General features: G+C 35.8%; 1 protein-coding gene across 2 annotated transcripts in view; it reads right to left on the reverse strand.

The window, feature by feature from the left end:
• Positions 1-23,766, reverse strand: part of UBE2E2 (ubiquitin conjugating enzyme E2 E2) — a 292,593-nt gene that overhangs the window by 37,887 nt on the left and 230,940 nt on the right. For both annotated transcript variants that reach the window (XM_074312784.1, XM_074312785.1), the window contains exon 5: positions 1,601-1,748. In XM_074312784.1, the coding sequence (XP_074168885.1) occupies positions 1,601-1,748 (148 nt within the window). The remainder of the gene's footprint in view (positions 1-1,600; positions 1,749-23,766) is intronic.

Consider the following 23,766-nt stretch of genomic DNA (forward strand, 5'->3'; position numbering starts at 1 on the left):
GGACTTCTTATTCATCTAGTGCTCCTAAGTGCCTCATAAATAGTAGGGTCTCAAAAGTTTTGCTTCCCTCCCTGGTTTTATTGAGATACAACTAACAAACAATACTGTATATAAGTTTAAGGTGTACAGCATAATGACTTGACATCAAAAGTTTCTTGAATAAGTTGCATCTCAAAATAAATTTTTCTCTTAAAAAAAAAAAAAAGCACTCCTCACTCTGTATTTCAGCAAACCTCAGAAGGACTATTTTGGGGAGTAGGGAAAGAGATGCAGTTCATGTTCCAATACTTCCCGGAGGACTGCTTGGTCTAGGCCTCATATCACCAAATAAATGCCTTTTAATGACATTACCCCCAAATGAAGTTATACACACAGTCAAAGAGACAATGGGATTGATGCAGGATTAACGAGATTGAAGAATGAAGTGTCTGTCAGCATTATTGATGTAGCATTATTGAACTTTATACTATCTGGGGTAAAGTATGAATTAATTAAAATATTTTAAATAATCTTGCACAACAATTATATTTTCTTTTTGGTGTTAAAAGCTTTAATTTGTTATATATATTCTAAATATATAACACTTTAATTGTTTTTATATTCCTTCATTAAAAAGCTTTTATTACTGAAAAATAATAAACATATAAAACTTGAAAAGCTTTTAATTTCTTCATGTTTTATACAACAGCTAGGAGCCTCAGAGAGACCCCAATTCCACTTGTCATTTCTCTTGTCTCAAACTTCATTTATCTAGAGAATAGAATTTATTCCTGAACATGGAAGATGGAATCTCATGAAATATTAACACTACCAATTAAAAACGCAAAGAAGAATTTCTTATTGAGAACATCGATGAAAACCCTAGAGCTACCTTTGGATTTTTAGTTTTTTCCAAAATAAATCCAAATATGTAAAGAATTGGCAGGTGTTTTGTCTTTTAGTTAAAAGAAGCTGGTCAGACACATAATCACACATCTGGGAGCACACAGAAAGTAAGAACTTTCAACATTAAGCACACCAGCAAGCCAAACAGGCTTGGCCATAAACTCTCGTTAGTTTTCCTGGGAAGTTGTATTTGTCTTTCCTACTTTGGGGGTATTTCCTAGTTCAGAACCATTCTGCTTTTTTGTTCTAATAGCTCATAAGGATAGACTGTTATTAAGATGCCAAAAAGGTCACGTCTGTATGATGCTGCCTGGTTGTTTTCAGATTTAAATAGCCCACATTTTTCAAATTAACATCTTCTGGTAGGTATCTAATTAAAAATTCAGCTATTCAATTAAAATTTTTATTATTGTTTGGCAGCAGAATGCAATACATTCTTCGAATGCAATTCTTAAACTAAAATGATTTTTTATTACTTTTTATCACACTATGCTTTTTCCTTCTTGGCAAATAACAGGTCTTAGAAAGACTAATGACAAGACCCAATTTAAAAAGAAAGCTGTTACGCACTAAGGTATGTACTATGAAACTTTAAAGTCAAGGTAATAGTAATTGTAGTATTGTAGAAGCAGTGCTGATGGTAGTAAACAATTTAGTGAGGTCTGACATTTAAGTCTTGAATAGATCCAGTTCAAGATTGGATTTAGTCTCTCACCAGGGTTGCAATCTGTAAGAAGCGAGCAGATGGAGAGGAGCACTTTAGAAATGGTTAGGGCCGGACTCCAGTTGTCCTTTAGGATGTCCAGGCAGATCACACCTTGGCTGTTAATATTACAGTGGTAGATTCTTGTTCGGAAGGTAACCTAGAAGAAAATGGACAGTTGTTACATATTGACATACCTTTTATTATACAAAATAATAAGGGTCATTGGTTCAACCATATATTTACTTTTTCCTTAAGCACATGTGAAGAATCAGTAAACAAAGTCACTATTTTAGAACTTCTCATTCTGGGCACAGAGAAGTAAACTCCAAATAGCAAAATCATGACATTCTGCTTTGGATGAAACACTATCACTTAATGAATGCTTTGGGGACTGAATTTACTTTTGGTGCTGTGGCAATGTTCATAATAGGAAAACTAACTCTGACCTCTAAGCAAATTTCAAAGAAAAAAAATTCCAAAAACAAAAATTTCAAAGGAAACTTTTGTTGGATTCCAGTTAAGGGTTTTGCACATTTATAAAATTCAAAAAAGCATGGGAAATCAATAAAAAGGTAGTAAATATTCAAGGTCATAGTTTAAAAACATAAATTAAGGCACATATGTAAATAACATATCTAGTTTAAAGAAAAACTGTAATAGTTGTAACTTACAAACCTTTTCTTCCTTAAATTTTATATTTTGAATGTAATACTAGTGCTGCCTACCTCTGCCCTTTGACAGCTAGATCACCACTGTACTTTGCTTAGGTACATTTTTTTTTAATTTAATTTTTTTATATTAGTTTGAGGTGTACAAAACAACATAATGATTAGACATTTATACCCCTCACCAAGTGATAACTCCCCTCCCAAGTCTACTACCCCTCTGACATTGTAGATAGCTATTACAATACACTTAAGTATAATTTTGAAACAGGCTTATAACACTTTTGAACTTTGACTAAAAGTCCAAATCAGTTTTATAACTCTGATAAAACTGTTTTATAAAAGTCTTATGTAAGCAACAATAAGATTTTAATGCTATTCATTTAATATCCTGTTTATAAATGTTCTCAAATTTAGAAGTTGAAATGTAAAAGAATCTTGGTGTTCTAAAGACCAGTCTTCTGGTACCCTAAGTTCAAAATGTCTCTGAACCAGAGATACACAGATGGCAGATCTTTGTGGGTGTTGCCATCCCACCAGGGTATCCAGCAGCCACTCAAACATTCAAACATCAGGATTTACTTAATTCTCATGTGAAGTCTCAGAAATACTGATCCAGTAGTCTCCAACTGCTGAACATAGTACAATTCTCAGGCTAGATTAGTACTCCTAATAAGAACTGCCCTTCATGCCAGACCAGATAATCTCAATATCCCTCCCTACATACACATATCCCAAGCACCTAGAAATGTTAAAGAAACAATAACTAACGTTCTTTAAAATGCTGAATTTGTAAGGTGAATCCTAAGAGGTCAGAACTGAAAACCAAAAACTACAGTAAGCACCTGACTTGACAGTCTAGCTGCCAAAGGTGAGGCTTGGAGAAGAGGGAGGGAGGGAGGGAGGGAGGGAGGGAGGGAGGGAGTGTGTGTGTGTGTGTGTGTGTGTGTGTGTGTGTGTAAAGAAGTCAGTCTTAACAAAATGGATGCTTGGACTTTGACACCCTTTGTGGAGAAAGAAGATAAAACCTTAGGTCTGTATGTGGCAAGGGGTTGAAATTAAGAGCCCTTACATAAATTAGAACACTTGAGCAGCTTTCAGTAAATGGATGGACTTGCAAAGATAATACCTTATGGAGATCTGGCAAAGACACTTGCCAGAGAAAGCCTGGGCTCTGGCCTGGGGAGAAAACTGTTTCCCTTAAGAATTCTAATTTCTGGGCACATATATTATGTAAACAGTAACAGAAAAATAGCTTAAATGACTATACTACTATCAGATCAAATATATGTTTAAGTCCAAAAGCATTTAAGACAAAAATGAATAAAGAAGATCACTGAATTATTATGAAATAAACAACACATCAGGAAATATAACAATGTGAATCTGTTGTACCTAACAACATAGCCAAAATATAAAAAGTAAAAATTGGAAGAATTATAAGGAGAAAATGACGAAATCAAAGAGGGACATTTTCACTGCAGTAACTGATAGGTCAACCAGATGAAAATATAGTATTGAAAATATGAACAACAAAGTAACAAAGTACTGAAGATAAAACTTCACCCTCAACAATTAACACATATTTTTTTCCAAAGCATATAAGAAACATTTATAAAAATGATCACACACTAAGCCACAAAAGAAGCTTAACATATTTCAAATAATTATTAAGACTACAAAGATCACCCATCATATGTTTGTAAACTGAAAAACACATTTTCAAATAACTCTTGGATTAAAGAAAAATAAATAGCTATATTTATAACTGAATGACAATGAAGATGTTGGATTGCCATTACCAAAATCTGTGATTTGACTAAAACGTTGTAAAAAGAAAAAAATCTAGTTTAAAAACATATTTTAGAAAGGAAAAAAGACATTTAAAAAGTTCAGTGTCCAACCAAGGAACGAAAAAAAATAAAGTAAATCCCATGAAAGCAGACAGAAATAAAGACATGAGCAGAAGCTAATGAAATAGAGACTACCTAACAATATTAAAATTCTGCAGAAGTCAGAGTACCTATCCCTGTAAGTGCAAGATGAAAAGGCAATTATGATCCAATGTAAATGATAAGTGGCTTTTATATATAATAATGATACTTAAAAATCTATCAGATATTAATTGGCTACTCCGAGCCAGTTAATCCTCAAAACAACTCAAGGAGGGAAATAGTATATTGTACACACTAAAGATATTGTAACTATGTGTGAGGTGATGGATGTTAACTAAACTTATTGTGGTACTCAATTCAACAATACATGTACGTATCCAATCATGTCTTACACCTAAAACTAATACAGTGTTGTATGATGTCAATTATATCACAATAAAAGTGAGAAAAATGACTGATGCAGAGAAGTTAAAAGAACTGGCTCACGGTCCCATAGTTCGTAAGCGGTGGAGCTATAATTTGAACAGTTTTGTTGATCTAAAAGCCTATGGTTTCCTAAGCCTCAATGCCTCTCTTTTTTTTTTTAACTTTTAATTTTGAGATAATTATAGATTCACATGAAGTTTTAAGAAATAATACAGCCAGGTCAAATATATTCTTCACTCAGTTTCCACCAATGGTAACATCTTGCATAACTATACTCATAGTATATCACAGGAAATTGACATTGATACAGTTCTTTGACCTTTTTCATATATGTATCTTCAGTTTTATATGCACTTATGTATGTATACGTTTCTATGCAATTTTTATCACATGTAGATTTGTCTGATCACATTGCAAACATCCTTTGTGTTTCCCTTTTATTAAAGGGTAGCCAGTTATAATCCACCTCCCTTCTTAACTTTGCCATTTTAAGAATGCTATATAAATGGAATCATACAGGATGTAACTTTTTGATATGGTTCTTTTCACTAAACATAATTCCCTTGATCCATTTAAGTTGTTGCATGTATCAATAGCTTCATCCTTCTTATTGCCAAGTCAAGTTCCATGGTATGGATGTGCCAGTTTGTTTAACCATTTACCCACACTGAAGGACAAATGGAACGTTTTCAACTTTTATTTATTGCAAATAAAACTGCTATGAATATTTGAATGATTTTGTGTGCACCTAAGTTTTTATTTCTCTGTGATAAATGCCCACAAATGCAATTCTTGGGTTGTATGGTAAACTCATATTTAGTTTTATAAGAAACCGCCATATTTTTTTCTAGAGCAGTTGTACCTTTTGCATCCCCACCAGCAGTGTCATTCAGTTTCTCTGCATCCTGGTCGACATTTAGTGTTATTATTATGCTTTATTTTAAACATTCTAATAGGGTGTAGCTATGTCTCAATGTGGTTTTAATAAAGCATTTCCCTAATTGCTAATGATGCTGAACACTTTTTCATGTGCGTATTTGCCATCGGGATACCCTCTTTCATGAGAGAGAATGTTCCTATCCTTTGCCCATTTTCTAATTAGATTTTTTTTTTTTTTTTTTGCAGTTGACTCTCTGGTGTTTTAAGTGGAGTTATTTCATTAAAAGTAGAGTTGGATGAAAAATAAAGGATGAGTTTGCAAAGCATCTTGTGAAATTTTTTTGGACAGAGAATGTTTTACACTCGAATGTTTTAATAAAAAGGATCTACTTGGGTGATGTCCACCTGTGACCTGAGAAGTGCTCCTGAATTAAATGGGTAGGTTGATCCTACGTGTTCTAATTCTTTAGACTCCCACCAATACCACCTTTTGAAGCTGGAAAAAAATTCATGATCCCGGAGTTTTTAAGAATTGCCATGCATTTACCTACTGTATTGTAAGTAAGCCATGACCTCTTTCAGGTTCCGTCATCACATTCCTACTTCTATTACCACACTTGCCACAGGAGCTCCTCACCAAACCGTGAATTACTCATGAAAGTATTTTCTTTCAACTGATGTCCAATGCAGTGCTTGGCACACAGAAAGAGCCCACTGTTCGCTGAACAAATGCTAACACATCACAGGCTATTGTTCAAACAGACAAATATCTCTCTGCGGGGTTGTAACATCTTGTTCTTTAGGTACAAGAGCACTTTAGAACCACAACTTATATTAGGCTGAAAGCTGGAAGACTGTGGGAAATATCCTGAGGGAGCTGGACATATTTTTAATATCTTTCTATCCCATAATGCTGCTTTACTAAATTATCCTACAGATTAAGATATTATTTCAGAAGCAATTTCATACAGGTTAAATCAATAATAAAACATTTAGTAAGCACTCAATATGTACCAGGCACTCCAACATAAAAACTTTTATTGTTGCTATTGCCTATTTAAATACTAAAGAGAACTTAAAAAATGTGTGGCCTGGTTACATCAGCAAAAGTGTTCCACCAGCAAGGCAAAACTTGCTAATAAAAGCCCTGGAAACAGCCAGCATTCTTTTCCAGACCCTATCAACAAACCTAGGGGAAATGAGGGAGAAGAATACAGGCAAATTTATGAGAAATTGTCTGCAGTCCTTTGACATTAGTGATGCAGAAACAGAAAATGACGTTCTGAATATTGACAAATATTAAGGGATCTGCGTTGTTAGATTTTGAGCGTCTGAGAAAGCCACCCTCCTCCTCTCACCCTACAGAAGACTGCGCTGATCTCTAACTCAATTTCCCAGAAAGCCCATCACGTTATATCTTATTCAGAACATTCTTCACCCTCCTGACAAATAATAAAAAATGCCTGTGAAGAAAATTCTAGTTCTATCACAGGGGTTAACACTCACTGAGTTCTGTGTCTTTCACAACCTACACCTGCATTTGCACTTATCGCTGTATTTGACGCACTGCTCAATACCGATGCTTACAATGATAGCTCTCATTCCTCAAAGAGAGGTAAAATTATGTTGAGAATACTGTTTTCAAAGGCAGGGAAGACAGCACATTTCAGAACATTTTCCATTTATAAAGGAAAACTTAAAACATGATTTGGATATAGTGATACAGAAAACTGATTTATCTAGAATGGCAAATTCCCAGATGACTCTGGATGAGAGGGGTTTCAATTTCTGTGTGATAAACAACCACACAGGCATGTGAGAGTATGTGTGTGGGGGACAGAATAATGCCCTATCCTCCCAAAGATGTCCACATCCTAATCCCTGGAACCTGTGAATATATTACCTCACCTAGTAAAAAGGACTTTGTAGGTGTCACTAAGTTAAGGGTCTTGAGAAGGGGTGATTACCCTGGAATCCAAGTACTCACACGGGCCTCATAAGAGGGAGGCAGTAGGATCAATGCGGGATGTGAGGGCAGAATCAGTTAAGTGAGGAAGGGAGCCAAGGAATGCAGTGGCTTCTAGAGACTGGAAAAGGCAAGGAGATGGATTTCCCCTGAAACCTTCAGAAGAAATGCAGAACTGCTGACACTTATTTTAGTTTCCAGAAATGTAAGACAAGAAATTGATATTGTTTTAAGCCACCAAGTTTGTGTTAATTTTTTATAACAGCCAATAGGAAATGAACACAACATGCATACCGTGTTTCCCTGAAAATAAGACCTAGCAGGACAATCAGCTCTAATGAGTCTTTTGGAGCAGAAATTAATATAAGACCCGGACTTATTTTACTATAAGACCGGGTCATAATATAATATAATATAATATAATATAATATAATATAATATAATACCGGGTCTTATATTAATTTTTGCTCCAAAAGACGCATTGGAGCTGGCTATCCGGCTAGGTCTTGTTTTCGGGGAAACAGGATATATTTCCCAGTTGCCTTACTGCTTTATCTTAAAAGGTACCTTAAAATGAAGTTGTACTATTTCTGTACTTACAGAATCACTTCTTAAAAATACTTTTAGAAAGAGTTAACAAAATTCTTTATGTTGACTGTCGCATTAAAAAACAATGCTACTAAGTAGTGAATGATCTAGGATAAGTCACTTCTTTGCTACTCTGAGCCTTTATTTCCTGACAAGATGAGAGACTTAAACTAGATTATTTCTAAGACCCATTCTAGTTTCACGATCCAGCAGCTACACTGTAAAAAGAATACATGGTTTTGGGAATTAGCCGGACTTGGGCTAGAATCCTCACTTGGGACAAACCAAAATAGTATCTCTGTGATTCAGTTTCTTCATCTGTAAAATGGGGGAAATACCAGCCACCAACAGCGGCTGTGAAGATCACACAAGTTCTAGTACCATGCCTGGTACCCAGAGGCAATTCCAGCAGTGTCAGCTTCCTTTCCACTCTTCACTTCTCTTAGTTTTACAAAATTATTTCAGAATGTATGTTCATGTAATAATTCCCTCATCAGCTTGATTTTAAATCCCTGGTTTTCTTTACCACTCCCTGGCTCTAGGGTATAGACAACATTTCATATACAGAAAAGTGGTTTTGTAAGGGGAGAGAGATCACCTCGGGCATGCGTCTAGACAGAGAAGAATATAAGAAAGTATTTGACAAACTGATTCTAAATGAACACCTCCAAGCTGGAATAGCTGATAATGACATTAAAAATGATCATTTAAAATAACATTTCAGTAATACCTCTAGTTTTCACATTGCTTCCATGTTTCGAAAAAAATTTGATCAGGAGATAAAAAGCCCTGTGATTTCACCAAGGAAGTATGAGATCAGTGAGAAATACATTCTTCTCAAAAATACTTTTCCATGGGGACCGAGAGAGGAAATACTTGGAGCCCCCGTATCATAAATCAGTGACTCATGTAACAGAGGTCCAAAAATAGCAGGGCTAACATCATTCACGGATCTTGGCCACAGGCTCACTACAAAACTGTGGTTTATTTGAACAGGCTGTTAGTATACATTTCAAAAATGTCAGTCCTACCACCCTCTTGAGATTTCAAGTGTGCTTTTCTTAAAACTGACTTAAGAGCACTGTACCAACAACTAACACATCTTAAGATTATTTTAAAGTATTAATGACAAAATAAAAACTGGAATAACCCATTATAATGAGGGGAATCACAAATCTTAAAGGAACTCTAATAAAACAAAAACCCTCCCCAAAGTAAAAAAAAAAAAAAAAAACACAAACCAAACAAACCTGGACATATATTTCACCTTGAGTAACTGGCAGTAAAAAAATTAAACGTTAGCTAGAAACGTTGATGTGTAAAGATGATAACCACCCAGCTGTGAAAGAGACTTTATAGCATGCTACATTTCATGGCAGGCTACAGCTACTTTTTTAAAGCTTTCAACTAAAATGTAAATGATTAAAAATAAAAGACCTTTACAGCATAGACATTTAAATTTAAAGTCTTTCTCAGTTCCTTTTAACTATAGATGCTGAAAAATATGGAACTAGAAAATTTCCCGGACTCTCTTAGAAGATGGGAGCATCCTATTCAATTCCCAGGGCCCTTTACTGTCAGGCAGCAGCAGACCACTCCCAACTCCTATGGATACCTGGGTTGAGGTGGTTAGGAAGCAGTAAGTAGATTCCTTTTTATCCAATTTATAAAAATTCAATTTATATAGAATTTTTCAAAAACACATCTATATTGAATAAGGTTCAATTTGGTTCTTTTTCGTGTGTGTTTTATTAGGAACTTATTCTTTCATTATGTTTTATATTCCATCTTTTTTTCTTTAAATGATTATTTTGTCTCTTTGGACTTGTTCCACTGCCTCACGTTTCAGAAATAGTACTCTAGCTGATTCTCCTTTCAGGCAGAATCACATAGTGTGGACGGTAATCACTGAGTGTGAGTTCATCCTCAGGACACATTATTTATTTTTCTGTAGAAGTCCATGTGCCTCAGATTGTGGAGTGTTTTGCTTTTGCTTCTTTTTTCATGGGTCTCAAGGACGACATTAGTTCGAGACCAGATTACATCATATATGCCAATACATAAGGCAATAAAATCATCCCTTAAGAAGAGTAGACTTATATTAAAATCTCTAGAAAAGTCTCTTCCATCATAGGTGATGTCTCAATTACTTCATTTTGAACAAGATACTATTTGATAAAGACAGAGTAACCTGAAACCAGCTCAATCAATGCTTGCTTGGCATGCATATACAGGTTTCCTTCCTCAGTCAGTTAGAAAATAAAAATAAAAAAGGAAAACACAGAAATTTAACAAAGCTCTAAGAGTAGGACATTCCTAGAAGTACAACTTTACCATTTAAAGGCTTAGATTTTACCAGCTTTTTAAAGATCATTTAATGGAAACATAGATGGCGTATTATGGAATTGTACATTTGAAGCCCACATAATTTTATTCAACAGTGTCACCACAATAAATTTAATAAAAAATAAAAACAGCAATATAGTACTTTAAAATAATTAAGGACTTTTAAAAAAAGTTGGCTATATGAGTTTGGACAAATTTTCCAGTAACATAATCATATATGGATTCAAAAACTGCTGAATCCCAAACAATTAAGGGGAAATAAAGATGAACTGGTATCTAAACTGAAACATGTACACAAAATATCACTCAAACATTCCCACTGTTTTAATTCATGGAACACATACACGACAGGAGTCCTGCAATGCGTGGGAGGTTGGGGTGCGGGGGGCGGTCCATCAAAACCAGAACCCAAAGCTCTCCGAGTTTAACATTCCTACCAGAGGCATCATCTCTCCACGCCCCAAATCAGACAGATATCAAACAGCTGCTCTTGCACACTGACCTTAAAACCATTATGTGGAGCTATGTTGATCCAACAACACTTATTTACTAATTAGCACTGCATAGAAAAGACATAACAGATGTCCAATGAACCTACATTTCTAAGACAGGATGATTCATTTCTGCTTTATGACTGCAAAAGTGTCTCATACATAACAACAATTAATTATGAAACACAACAGCTGAGATACTTAATGGATTCCATGTAAAGTGTATAATAAATGACCGACCACACGACCCTTGCTGTTAAAGACAGTGACACAAACATCACAAAGAGAATGCCCTCCTTATTTTGTTTACATTTTTGATAGGTCTCACACTACTCAAAGCAATTCTATAAGATGTAGCACATTTACAGATTTGCTAAATGTAAAATGGAACTAATATACAAAATTCTTTTATTCTTTGGGAAAGAATACATTTTATGTTTGTAGACATATGAAGTGGCAGTTCAATTTATCTTAAGGGATTAATAACTCAATATATCATACAACACAATACACAGTATTCATTATAACTAGCTAGAAATGACAATTTGATTTTTCATATAGCCCTCAACAGTGTAGAAATAAACTATATTTTAACACAGTTTGAAATGAAACTGACTAATTCTGTTAATGATACAGTAAATTAACAGCAATTATAGAGTTGGCTGAATGCCCACTCTCTCAGTGAGTGCTATATAATACGCAAAAGAGACATTCTTTGACAGTTACCGAATGTTTATAAATACCATAAAAATTTCCAAACTTTGAAGGGTAATGGTACTAGTTACCTATGATTATATCATGAAATTTAAAAAAATATCTGGCATGTATATCACAGAAAGTTGTAACCAAATAAAGAAATAAAAAACTTTAAAATGGCTAACAACTATGTAACGTTTATGTGCCAGGCATGGTTCTATGTGATTTGCATTTATTACATAATTTAATTTTCACAATCATCCTGTGAGGTAGGAACTATTATTATAGCCATTTTACAGATAAAGAAACTGAGACATGGGTTCAGAAGAATTCAAATGGTTTAGTTGTGGTGATTCCAGTAGTAAATAGTTATAAGGAGGAAGAAAACAGGAAATAAATAAAAACAAACCAAATACATACAATAAAACCCACACCCTAAAGAGTTTTCTGAAAATTACAGAAAAAAAACACAGGAAGAGAATAAAGAAATTTATGTGAATTCCAGATTTCAACAGTTTGCCTTTAGACAGAAAAGCTAATGATACAGGGACTCAATAGTTTTTCAGACCAAGTTCTGGTAAAATGAGAATTCACGTGAAGTATTTAGCAAAGAGAAGACATGTTTAATGATATTGACTATTATAATTACTGTTATTATTATGCAAATAACCTGTCATCCCTGTGAGATTACCGAAGGCAAGAAAAACTCAGTGATTAAAAAAAAAAAGGTGAACAAATAATGTCACTTAAGATTTATCTAATCTTTGAATAATTTAAATCTTGGAATTCAGAATGTCCTAGTGAATATTCTTTAAACATCTGTGGGGAACAGATATAATGAACTGACCTGATACTCATCATATTGTACACTGAAACTGATAGCTAACCAGGTAGCTTACTGGAAAAGTAAAATAAGATTGAAGTCTGATTGGAAGAATGAAAGTGCTGAATGATAAAATAAGGAGCTGGTCTCTTCTTCTGTAGTTTTTCATCAGAGGAGTCCATGCTGAAAGGGTTATTTTAGAAATTTGTAATAGGATTGCTACACAGCATTCCATCTTAAACTAGCCCCTCATGGAATGAATCCTTTATGGTTGATGACACTTACTTATTCCTAAATTTACAAAGTGGCTTTTATATGATCAACACCATGGAAGCTTTTTTTTCTTTTTTCTTTTGGTATATTGTCTGAACAGCTGACCAAACCAAGAGATAAATGATTATAGGTGAAAGAGAAAAAAGAAGAGGGGAAACGGAGAGGAGATGGGCAACTCAAGCTACAATCTGACACAGTTATGTAGGAAAGGAGGGACCAGGCACTGCAAATAAAAAACCACCAGAAATGGTGGAAGAACCATTTCTGATCGTGGCCTTCGTCACACTCTGGAACCCACCTGCTGAGAAGATAAGAGAGAGGGAATGGAAGGCTGTGAATAATACAGTAGAAGGGCCCTTGAGTGATTCTTTGGGTTGCATCCTTATAAAGATGGGTATGTTTTCCTCCTCACCAACAAAACAAAAAGCAAAAAACAAAACCACCCATAGAGGTACGCAGGCTTTTACCTCATATTAAGAGCTGTAGGACTATCACTAACATACCTCTTTTGGTCTTCCTGGCAAGGATTCACAAATTACTTGTTAGTTGTACTGACGGAACATTTAGTATTATGACGGGTCCCTTAAATTTTATTTTTATCTAATGATAAGGACAGCGGTTTGTTTTCTTTTTTAATTGTCATGCCTATTTTTCTTTTATACTAGGCAACCTCTCCTTCTCTTTTGTCCCTGTCCTATTCTTTACTTGTCCACAATTTAACCTTTGCCACCACTCTGTGATTCCTGACATTATTTATCTAGTCTCTATTTCCATCTTCGGGGTTATCTTGCTTCATTCACATCTGAAGCCTGCTGTGTGGGATTATCTTTTTCCCTCCAGTATTCTCTGTAAGACTGCTGCCCTAAAAAACCAATAGGCTAATTTTCCCTAAGGCTGTGTGGAAATGTATCTATTTCTAAAAAGGGAGTCAAATAGCCATGGTTCAGAATTGGAAAAAATATAATCCCATTTTCTAATATTCTATTCCTGCTGCTTCAATCTCCTATTCCCCCCCCCCCCCACCAAAAAAAAATATGAAGTAGTATCTTAAATAAAAACTCTAGGCTGCTTTTTCCTTTCCTTATAATTTGCAGCATTCAGTTTTTACTGTAGAAAATTGGCTGCTGTTGCATAACAACAAATATTACATTTTAAAAGCAAACAACTGCACTTTATGTGGCTTTAAAAAAATATAAATAATACCACTTGACTTTACAAAACCGAGAGCTGTACGTATAGCTAAATAAAAATTTTAGAAATAAATTTTCGTAAGCAGGCTAACAACGAATGTTTATCTACAAAGGGAACAAATTTATATAAAGTCCTTTAGGACAAGGATTTTATCTAATACTGATTTTTATCCCCTGTAGGGAAGAGTAGGGTGTCAACATGGATTTGTTTAATAAACAGATGAACTGGAAAAACACAGAATATTTACATTTGAAAAGAGGCCATACATACCATGATCAAAAATGACAACTGACTTCTGATGTCCCAACAGTTAGGTTTACACCCTTTTTTATTGAAGGGGAGCGTAATCAATTGACAGATGTGTGAAGTTTATAGAGGGAAATGTGTTATTTGTTATTAAAATTTTGATTAAGGCAGCTTTCAAAGTCTTGTGATTAATATTTTAGTCAGTAGAGATTATAACAGTCTCACACATCAATTTGCAGAGTGAGGCTTAAGAATGTTTCATGAATTTTTCAAATTGGACAATAGAACTGATAAATTCCAGAAGTATAATACAGACTACACTGCATCTACCTCAAATAGCACAAAAAACTTAAAAATTTGAGATGTCTAGGTAAAAATGACTAACAAACTGCCTTTTTTCCCCTCGTAATAAGATTCATGTACTTTTGTCCTGACAATATCTGACAATATTAGAAGGATGCACTTTTTTCAAAAGCCTGTATGTGTCAGATTTTCATCATTTTTCTCCTTTTTGATCAGAATTATTTAGTGATATATAGATTAAAGGTCAAAGAACTTAACCTCCTGTTTGTAGAAAAAACTAATATATCATCATAGCAAGGTGGTTATGTTCACCATCATACTGATAACCTCTAAGGGTTTCAAAGAAGTACGTATTCAGAGGTCCCACAACTCTAACAGATGGATGGTTGTTATCTTCTTAGACATGATAAAACTCTAAATTAGTAAGATTCACTTTTCAGGTACGTACTTAAAATCTGTATTATTACTTTATAGTAATATGATAGTAATATGAGTAATATGATGGAATATTTTTGGCCCGGAGAGGAGTAATTGTATTCTTCACTGACCATAAAAATCAATTCATAAAAGAGGTTAATGAATTTTTACAAAGCGAACACAGTTGAGTAACCACCACCTAGAATAAAATGTAGAATATTGCCAGCACCCCAGAAACCGCCCTTGTGTTTCTTATCAGCCATAACCATCCCAAATGTAACCACTATTGTGACTCCTTCCTCTGTTTTTTCATGTTTTTGAACTTATATAAATGAAACCATACAGTACATATTCTTCTTTCAATATTGTGTCTGTGAGATTCATTTGCATTGCTCATTGTTTAATGTTTTTAATTAATTTCATTATTATATAGTATTCCACTGTATGAATACACCATAATTTATTTATCCATTCTACTACACAGGAATTATTTCCCCAGGAATGTTTTGTTTAAATAAAGCTTAAGAAGTGACAGTTGTGCAAAGTGACAAGGTGGCAGGAAAGACAAAGTTTACATATTTTCTTTGCTTAAGTCTGGCTTTGAAAACAAGCACATGCATTGATTCGTCTTTCATGTGACTTCTGAAGCTGTAAAAAATGGCACATAAGAGTGAGTATGTTCATACTATATTACCGAAGGTAGATAGGTACAGTAAAAGGTACTTGGTTCTTGAGTTCTAACTTTTTCTTGCTTTTCAAAATTTGGTCCATGTACTGAGTATTATTCAAATTCGTATTTAAAGATATAAATTATTTGCTCATGATTTGTGTCAAAAGACGGTCTACATAAAATATAGCCTATATACTTATAAAATCAAGAGTATTTCAAACAAAATGGAAAAACTCAAGTTTTTTTCTTTAACATGGATCAATTTATTGCCAATGAGTTTCATGCCAATATCTGCAGCACTTTATTTTGAGCATTTGAAGATAAATTGTATTAGTTTTCACTGTTTTAAAATAAAATGCTTTACTTTCTACTGGGTCTACTATATGCCCTTAAGACAGACATCTTCATGGAAAAGGAAGATCCTGCCTTCCAGGTAGATCTAATTCTGGAGGAAAGAATGAGAACACACACAGACACTCTCTCTCTCTGTCTCTCTCTCTGTCTCACTCACACTCTTACTGAACACCTTTTCAATACTACAAACTAACAGAGCACAAACAGATTTTTGAAGTGTTAAAAGTATGACAAGTAAAATGAGTATTTGCTTCATCCAAAGTACTATTTGCAAGGTACTATAGAAAAGGTCTGTTCTCAGCTTAGAGTCTAGTGTGTGAGTAGGCAGAAAACAAAACCAATCAACCAACAAGGATAAATGTCAGACTGTGAAAAGTTTCATGAGAAATTATGAGGTTGATGTGATAGAAAATAACCAGTGTGGAGCTATTTAGATAAGGTGGTCAGGTTACACCTCTCATTAGATAACACGGAAGTTGAGGCCTGAAGAATGAGAAGGTGGTGCTCACACGAAGAACTGGATCAAACGTGTCCCAGGCAAAGGGGTCAGGAAACCCTAACATCCTGAAGAAGAGAAAGGAGGAGGAGGGCTGCAGTGTTATGAGCAGGTGGAATGATCGTGAAGACCTTGTAGGCCAATGTAAGAAACCTGGATTTTATTTTAAGCGCAATGGGAAGCCACTAAAGAGTTTTACGCAGGGCAGTGACAAATCACTGACAGTTAAAGATGAAAGGAATCTTAGCGATCATTAAACTTCCTCTTTTAAGAGGAAAATACCAAGTTCCAGAGAGTTTAGCGTCATCAAAAGTCACATGGTTGAAAAGTGTCAAGAGCATAGGTTTCTATAAGCTTTCTTTTCAGTAAGAAAAAAACCAACCTTCACACAAATGAAAAGGTATTCTTACTCATAAGAGAAATGCAGTCATAATTAAACATCCTTTTCTATTAATTAATTGGTAAAGGTCAAATATTTGGTGGTGCCACACAGCACTGGTGAGGATGCAGGGAAAAGGCAGGTAATCTAAGTTGGGAGTGTCACTTGGAGTGTTCTTTGTGGTAAAGTATTGTTTTATATAATCTATAGGGATAGAAATTACAATAAGTTAGTGGCCAAGTATAGGGGAATCATAAGTATACAATATCCTGTAATACACAAGTTTGTAATTTGGCAAATGCCAAAACAGAAAAGCTCATTTAACCTAATTCACCACAAAGAGAAAGGCAAAAAAGATGTTTTGCAGTAACTACAGAAAAGAATGCAAGAGGTAATCTAAAGTATGGCTGCTGGAAATAAGTTGAATTATTGTGTGATTAGCATCACTTCACAGGTCAGTGGGGGTTGCTGGACTGGAAATCAGAAGGCCAGGAGTTCGAATCCTGCCCTGGTACTTACTAGCTATGTGATCCTAACCACATTACTTAATGTAAGTTTTAGTCTCTTGTGATAATGAAGTCTGCCTAGCAAAGTGAGAGGATCAAGTGAGATAAGAGTGTAAAAGTACAGTGTGTTAGTATAAAATACTAGGCATTAAAAAATACAGTCTAGTGTCTAGCACACAATTCTCCATCATAACCACCATCACGTCCATAAACCTGGAACTGAAATGAAGGCTCAAGGGGAGCTTGAGGAAGGTTATTCAGCTCATTCCCCTGCAGAAGCATACTTCAACCACACATAATCATATTGATTTATTTTAGTCCTTATTTAGGCACTTGTGGGTAGATTAATTTATTTGACTGGTTTAGTTGTTCATGCTTTTATGATTTATTAACAACAAATGAGTCTTTTAAAGAGAATATGATATTTTGTAAGGCATTATTCTGTACGCCATATGAAAAATAAATTTTCAATCCCAAAACACTGAGAACATAATGAAAAAGAGAAAAATGTGAGTTCTGTTAATTTTTTCAATTATCAGTTTTTCCTTTGGGAAATACATTCTGGAAATTTATAGCTCCAAAATCTCAGTTTGGGTTGAAAACTGCACATTTCTATAGGTGAAGTCATTTATTCTAGAATTTTAACTACCAAATCTCAACTTCTAGCTCACATCACTAAACTCGAGATCTGTAAGCTTCCTAATGAACATTTTCCACCCAGATGTCCTATAGGTTTCTTGTAAGAAACATGTCTCCACCTGGTCATTCAGATGAGAAACCAGAGAGCCCTCATAGATGTCTCCAATCAGTCACCAGCTAAAAGAGTGCTCCTGGGGGCATTTGGCAGTATCTGGAGACATTTTTGTTACAAAACGAAGGGTGAGGACAGAGGAGACAGACTGCTATTGGCATGTAGTGGCTAGAGGCCAGGGATGCTGTTATGCGTCCTACAATGGGAAAGACAGCCCTCCATGACAAAAATCTTTTCCTTAAGTGTCAATTATGCTGAAGTTGAGTCCTGTTCTACCATATCTGCAATATAAACTCTATGTAAGAAGAGACACCTCTATGTGTTCAGTATCTGACCTGCTGCATGGTACACACGTTTATTGAATAAAGGAATGAAAAAAAGAATTCATATATTGTTACTCTGTCTTCATCCCCAGAACTCAGCCTTCACACTTTTCTTGCCTGGACTAATCCATTAGCTCCTAGCTTTCTCCTTGCCTCCTGCTCCCCGGGCTGTGTTTTATTCATCTTTATGTCTCAAGGTCCTTGAAGTAGTAAGAGCTCAATAACTCTCTGCTTTATAAATTAGCTTTAAAATGTATTTTAAAAAGCAACCAACTTATAAGGATTTTTGGTAGGTTTCTGCTAACATACTGATACCGCAAGAAAATGTATCTGATTGCTTAGAACAGCTACACCTGTATGAATCAGCGTAGCTATCTAATCTTAGATCTATTTCATGTACAGTCTTTAACTTCAGACTTTGTTTCACCTTACTTTCTGCAGGGCAAGACCTGCATAATATTTGCAAAGGCCAGTTGACCCTATCTTTCCATAATGCAGTGACAAGCTACGATTACACACTGCCTCTGATCTTGGCCAGCTGGGAGCTGAAAACACTCCCTGCCTCATTTTCCTTGGACCTACTTGAGCAAATCTCTAAGAGGCTGCTATCTTATCAAGAGATCCAGCTCCAACTCTAAGGGAAAAAGATCAGGGAAACTTGACGATAAAGGGGTTGATCTTTGGCTGGTAGTCTAAAAAATTAATTCAGCCCTCTCTACTGCATCTCAGCTTGAACAAAATAACATTACATATAGCTATAAAACAAGTTAAGACATTTAAATAGAGATTACAATTTTTTTCTTAAATATAGAATACCATCTTCTCCAACCCATTTCTCAAGCGGGCAATAAAATATGATCTGTTTTTAAATTTACAGACACTTAATGTATACAGGGTATCTGTTCCATGTCTTGATCTGGTCTCATCAGGGGCTCTTTCCTACAAATTAGAAAAATGCCAAATTTGAAGCCTTTCTCAGCTCAGTTGTGCAGAAGGTTTTCCTCTTTACAAGACTATTCCTTCAACATCACCTTATTGTGCCTGAACTTTGTGTGACTTGTGGTGTTTCTGAGTTCCCAAAGCTCACTGTTTTCTGGGGTGAGAGGATCCCCACTCTTTGATGTTTGGGATCTTGAAGAGTTCATCTTCAAGTTGGCCCTGGGAGGGGAGAGTGTCACTTGTCTAGACCTGTGAACCTTTCTTTGGAAAAAAATCACCTGTCTCTGATAAGTGAGTTGCCATCTTTCCCTGGCTGTGACAGGAAGAGAGCTTCTCGTTTTCCAAACATCTGAATGTCTCACTCCAGTTTCCTTTGTTCATTTAACCTCCCTGTAAAAAACATCCTTTGTGAAAGAATGTAGGCCTGTCCACTCCCCTCAGTTATGCCGGCAGTAATATCAACAAACACCAACTCCCATATGGAGTGAGGTCACATTCCACAGAGAAAAGAACTCCAGAGCATGGAAGGACACAACAAAATACTTGTGTGAAACCCCTCCCTTCTATGCAAGACATTGACAGGGGAGTGGCGACCAGCTCTCAGAGGGGCTGACTGCACACTCACTCCATCAGAGCCTGGGCAAAGGTGCAGGTCACTGAGTTGATTCAACCTGAACAGTTAAAATTGGCTTGGGCCATGAGCATTTCTGAGGAGACAATGATAAACTAAAGGTCTTTCTTCTAAATCTGGAACCGCATTAGACTATAGAAAGCAAAGGAGAGAGGGATCCTCCCCAAATATGTCTAAACTAAACTTCCTGTCAGCCTAATGGATGATTTTTCTATTAGCTTATAGGCATATTTAATTTGGTTTAGAAAAAAGAAAGCTGGTACTGCTTGCCCTGAAAATGAACAAAATCCAACCCTACTTCTTAGTAATTCTTAAATTGGTGGTAGGTGGGGCTGGTAGTTGGACACACAGATGGATATAATGCGTGTTGTTTCAAAAGCAGGAAGACAATGACCACTGTTCTGATCTATTTTTATTCATCACATTCAATTAAAAATTTCACACAACATTGAAGTATAGCATGGCATTTTTAAAAGGTTTATCAAAAAGGAGAACAGACTGAAAAGAGAAATGACTGACTCATGAGATGTAGGCAATACTGCAGCCCAGTCATGATACTGAGGCTACAAGGCTGTTCTTGACACTAGTTAAGCGTGAAAATGACCTGTAAGATGTGAAATGACTTCTCTTTTAGCTTGGGTCTAGCAAAATCCAGAAATATGTATTTATTGTTCAACACAGAATTAATACCTGAGTGTGTGTGAATTAGGAACACTGGAGAAAAGTCCCAGGTGCCTTTGCTAAGAGTGCCCTTCGCAAAACTGAAAGACAGGCACTCAAAATCTCTTTGTAACATTGTATGACCTCTCTCATCTTCCTCCTAATAAACCTGGCGGAGAGAATGGTCTGATATAATTAATTTATACCAGAGTGTAAAATATAAGAACAATTGTTCCTTCTTCCAGAGACATAAGCAATTTAAATCTTCTCTGCAATTGGGGAATGAAAGGTTAAGTTTAAAACTGGGTTTGAATTCCAGCTCTGTTACCTACTTCCCATGTGACCTGTGTGCCACTTAACCTCTGGGGGCCTTAGTTTTCTGATCTATGAAGTGGGCCGGGGGGTTAATGTCTTTATGGCAAAGTTGTACGGATTAAATTAACAAAATTTTATAGAATTTTGCTACTGAATTGCCAGGCATTGCTCTATGTGCTGGGAATACAGGAGGGACATCAGAACAGACCAAGTCTCTGGGCTCCAGGAGCCTACATACTAACTGGAGAAAGGGAAACATAGTAAACTCATAAACAAAGACATATATAATGCCAGAAGGTGAAGTGCAATGAGCAAAATCAAGTATGGTAGTAGTGGTGGGGAAGCTCGTAGGGAGCATGGGTGGTTGGGAGTTGTCATACAGAGCTCCTCTGAAAAGGTGACATTTGAGCAGACATCTGAGAGGAGAAATGGAGTGAGCCATGTGAACTTCTGGGAGAAGACAGTACGGGCAGACAGAAGAGCAAATGTAAAGGCTCTGTGGAAGGAGCACGCTTAGAATATCTGAGTCAAGATAGCTGGCGATGATGAAAAATATATTGTGAACAAGGTGATTCTCTAAGGTTTTGTGTGCTTTTATTCAGTAAGTTGGGAATCACTGAAGGGTTTCAGGCAAAGAACGACATAATCTGACTTATGTTATAAAAGGCTCATCTGGTGTAGGGAAAGGCACTGAGGAGGAATACATCAGAAGCAGAGAGACCAGAGAGGAGACTTCCAATACAATCTGGGGAAGGGGAAAAGTTGGTGGTGGCTGGGGCCAGTGTTACCAGGGAGAAGTGAGGAGAAATGGTTAGATTCTGGATTTATTGTGAATATTTATTTTGAGCCAGTAAGACTGGGTCTGGCTTGGCTGCGTGAGAGGAGTCAAGGATGAGAAGACTGCAAGGTTTTTAGTTTTAGCAACTAGAGACATAGAGTCCCATTCTGCGAGATGGGGAAGGCTGGATGGAGGAACTGCTTTGGCAGGAGTTGGGTAAGGTTGTGTAATCAATAGTTTGGCTTTGGACCTGTTAAGTTTGAGGTGACTGCTGGATGTTCAACTTGAGAAGTCAAACAGGCAATTCAATATGCATGAAAGCACTTGATCCATGTCCAAGGCTTTATATGAATATATGAACTCAGGTTACAAACAAGTTAATTCATGTTACTCCATGACACCCGTGTGTTCTCCCCAAGGCCAGAGCAAATGAGTGGGCAGTCGGGTTTACACACATAAGCTACTGCTCTTTCTGCAAATCTTGGGAGGCATTGTCAGATTTCTTCTTTGAGCAGTAACAGAAGCAGCAATAACAAAAACAAGTAAATATTAATAATAATAACCTAGTTAGAATAAAACTGTGGAACTCTTTGTTGAACTTTAGTTATAGATCTGTCTCTGGCTTTTAAATGCTGGATATGATTGCTTCATACTATAACTAGCTACTTTATTTTTTGATTAGCCTTGACCTGTCAATTTAAGGTTAAAATCTAATGAGGAGGGCCGGCCCGGTGCCTCAGGCGGTTGGAGCTCCGTGCTCCTAACTCCGAGGGCTGCCGGTTTGATTCCCACATAGGCCAGTGGGCTCTCAACCACAAGGTTGCCGGTTCGACTCCCGCAAGGGATGGTGGGCTGCGCCCCCTGCAACTAGCAACGGCAACTGGACCTGGAGCTGAGCTGTGCCCTCCACAACTAAGACTGAAAGGACAACTTGAAGTTGAACAGCACCCTCCACAACTAAGACTGAAAGGACAACAACTTGACTTGGGGAAAAAAAAATCTAATGAGGAAAACAAAATGAAGATTTTGAAAATCTGACGAACCTAACTGATCTATTTCATTGTCTGAAAGCAGTTAAGACCTTTCCTATTAGCTGACATTTCATTAATAAGCAATCCACAGTTAGAGTTTATAAAAACAAACCAAAAAACCCCATGAAACATACAACAGTCTCTGAAATGACCTCTAAGATTTATTTAAAAATGTATTTGACAAAACTCGTAACAAAAGAACAAACTGCATTAAAAAGGTTTTAGATATTAATATTAAAGAGCTTTTTTCTCACACAAATACTTCTATGTATACATGTAATTTTTTGAAAAACATCTTAGGCACAAGTTTGGTTATTCCTTTTTGGAAAGTATCTACTGGCACATACTATAGTGTCTGACCGTTAGCAAAGAAAACAATTCTTTCCACTAATAGATATAAAACTAAACACTGAGACAGCATGTCTGACTTGTACATAGGGTGCCTGAGATACTAAAAATAAATAACAAACATGCTTGATCCTCCCACCTACATACTCTTAAATCTGTTTAGAATGCCCACTTTAAAAAAAAAAAAAATCCAGATCCACAGGGAGATAGAAAAAGCCAAATTATGAATAAGCTACCTTTGTGTATTTGTACTATAGAAACAAAGATTTGACCGGTTATCTAACATGACTCCTTAGTTAGGATGTATGTCATAAGAATCTCTGAGACTTAAAACATTAGACATGTTGTTACAATACATTCAAAGTGTTTATAGTAAAACAAACAAACAAACAAAAATATATATGAATAAAGCATATTTCGTTATTTTGCTTCTGAATTTTTCAAGTACACTTGTTAATTTTATTTGGTGTGGGACTTTCAAGAAAAAACTTTCATATTATTCATAAAAACAGAAATAACTGGACTAAAGAATACATGGAAATGATTCCATATCTCACTGATAGTCGAATAAATATAAATTAAAGCAACCATGAGATATCGCTTTTCGTTTATTGGATTGGCAGAGATTAAAGAAGACTAGGAATTCTCAGAGCTGAGAGGAGTGTAGGCAAGTACTATACCATCAGATGCTGATGACCATGATGTAAACTCATCGTTTTTCCTGGAGGGCAATTTGTTAACCTTTATCAACATTCTATAAATGTGTGTAAACCCACCTACCCAGAAGTT

This window comes from Rhinolophus sinicus, linkage group LG10, assembly GCF_036562045.2.
Source record: "Rhinolophus sinicus isolate RSC01 linkage group LG10, ASM3656204v1, whole genome shotgun sequence".
NCBI lineage: Eukaryota > Metazoa > Chordata > Mammalia > Chiroptera > Rhinolophidae > Rhinolophus > Rhinolophus sinicus.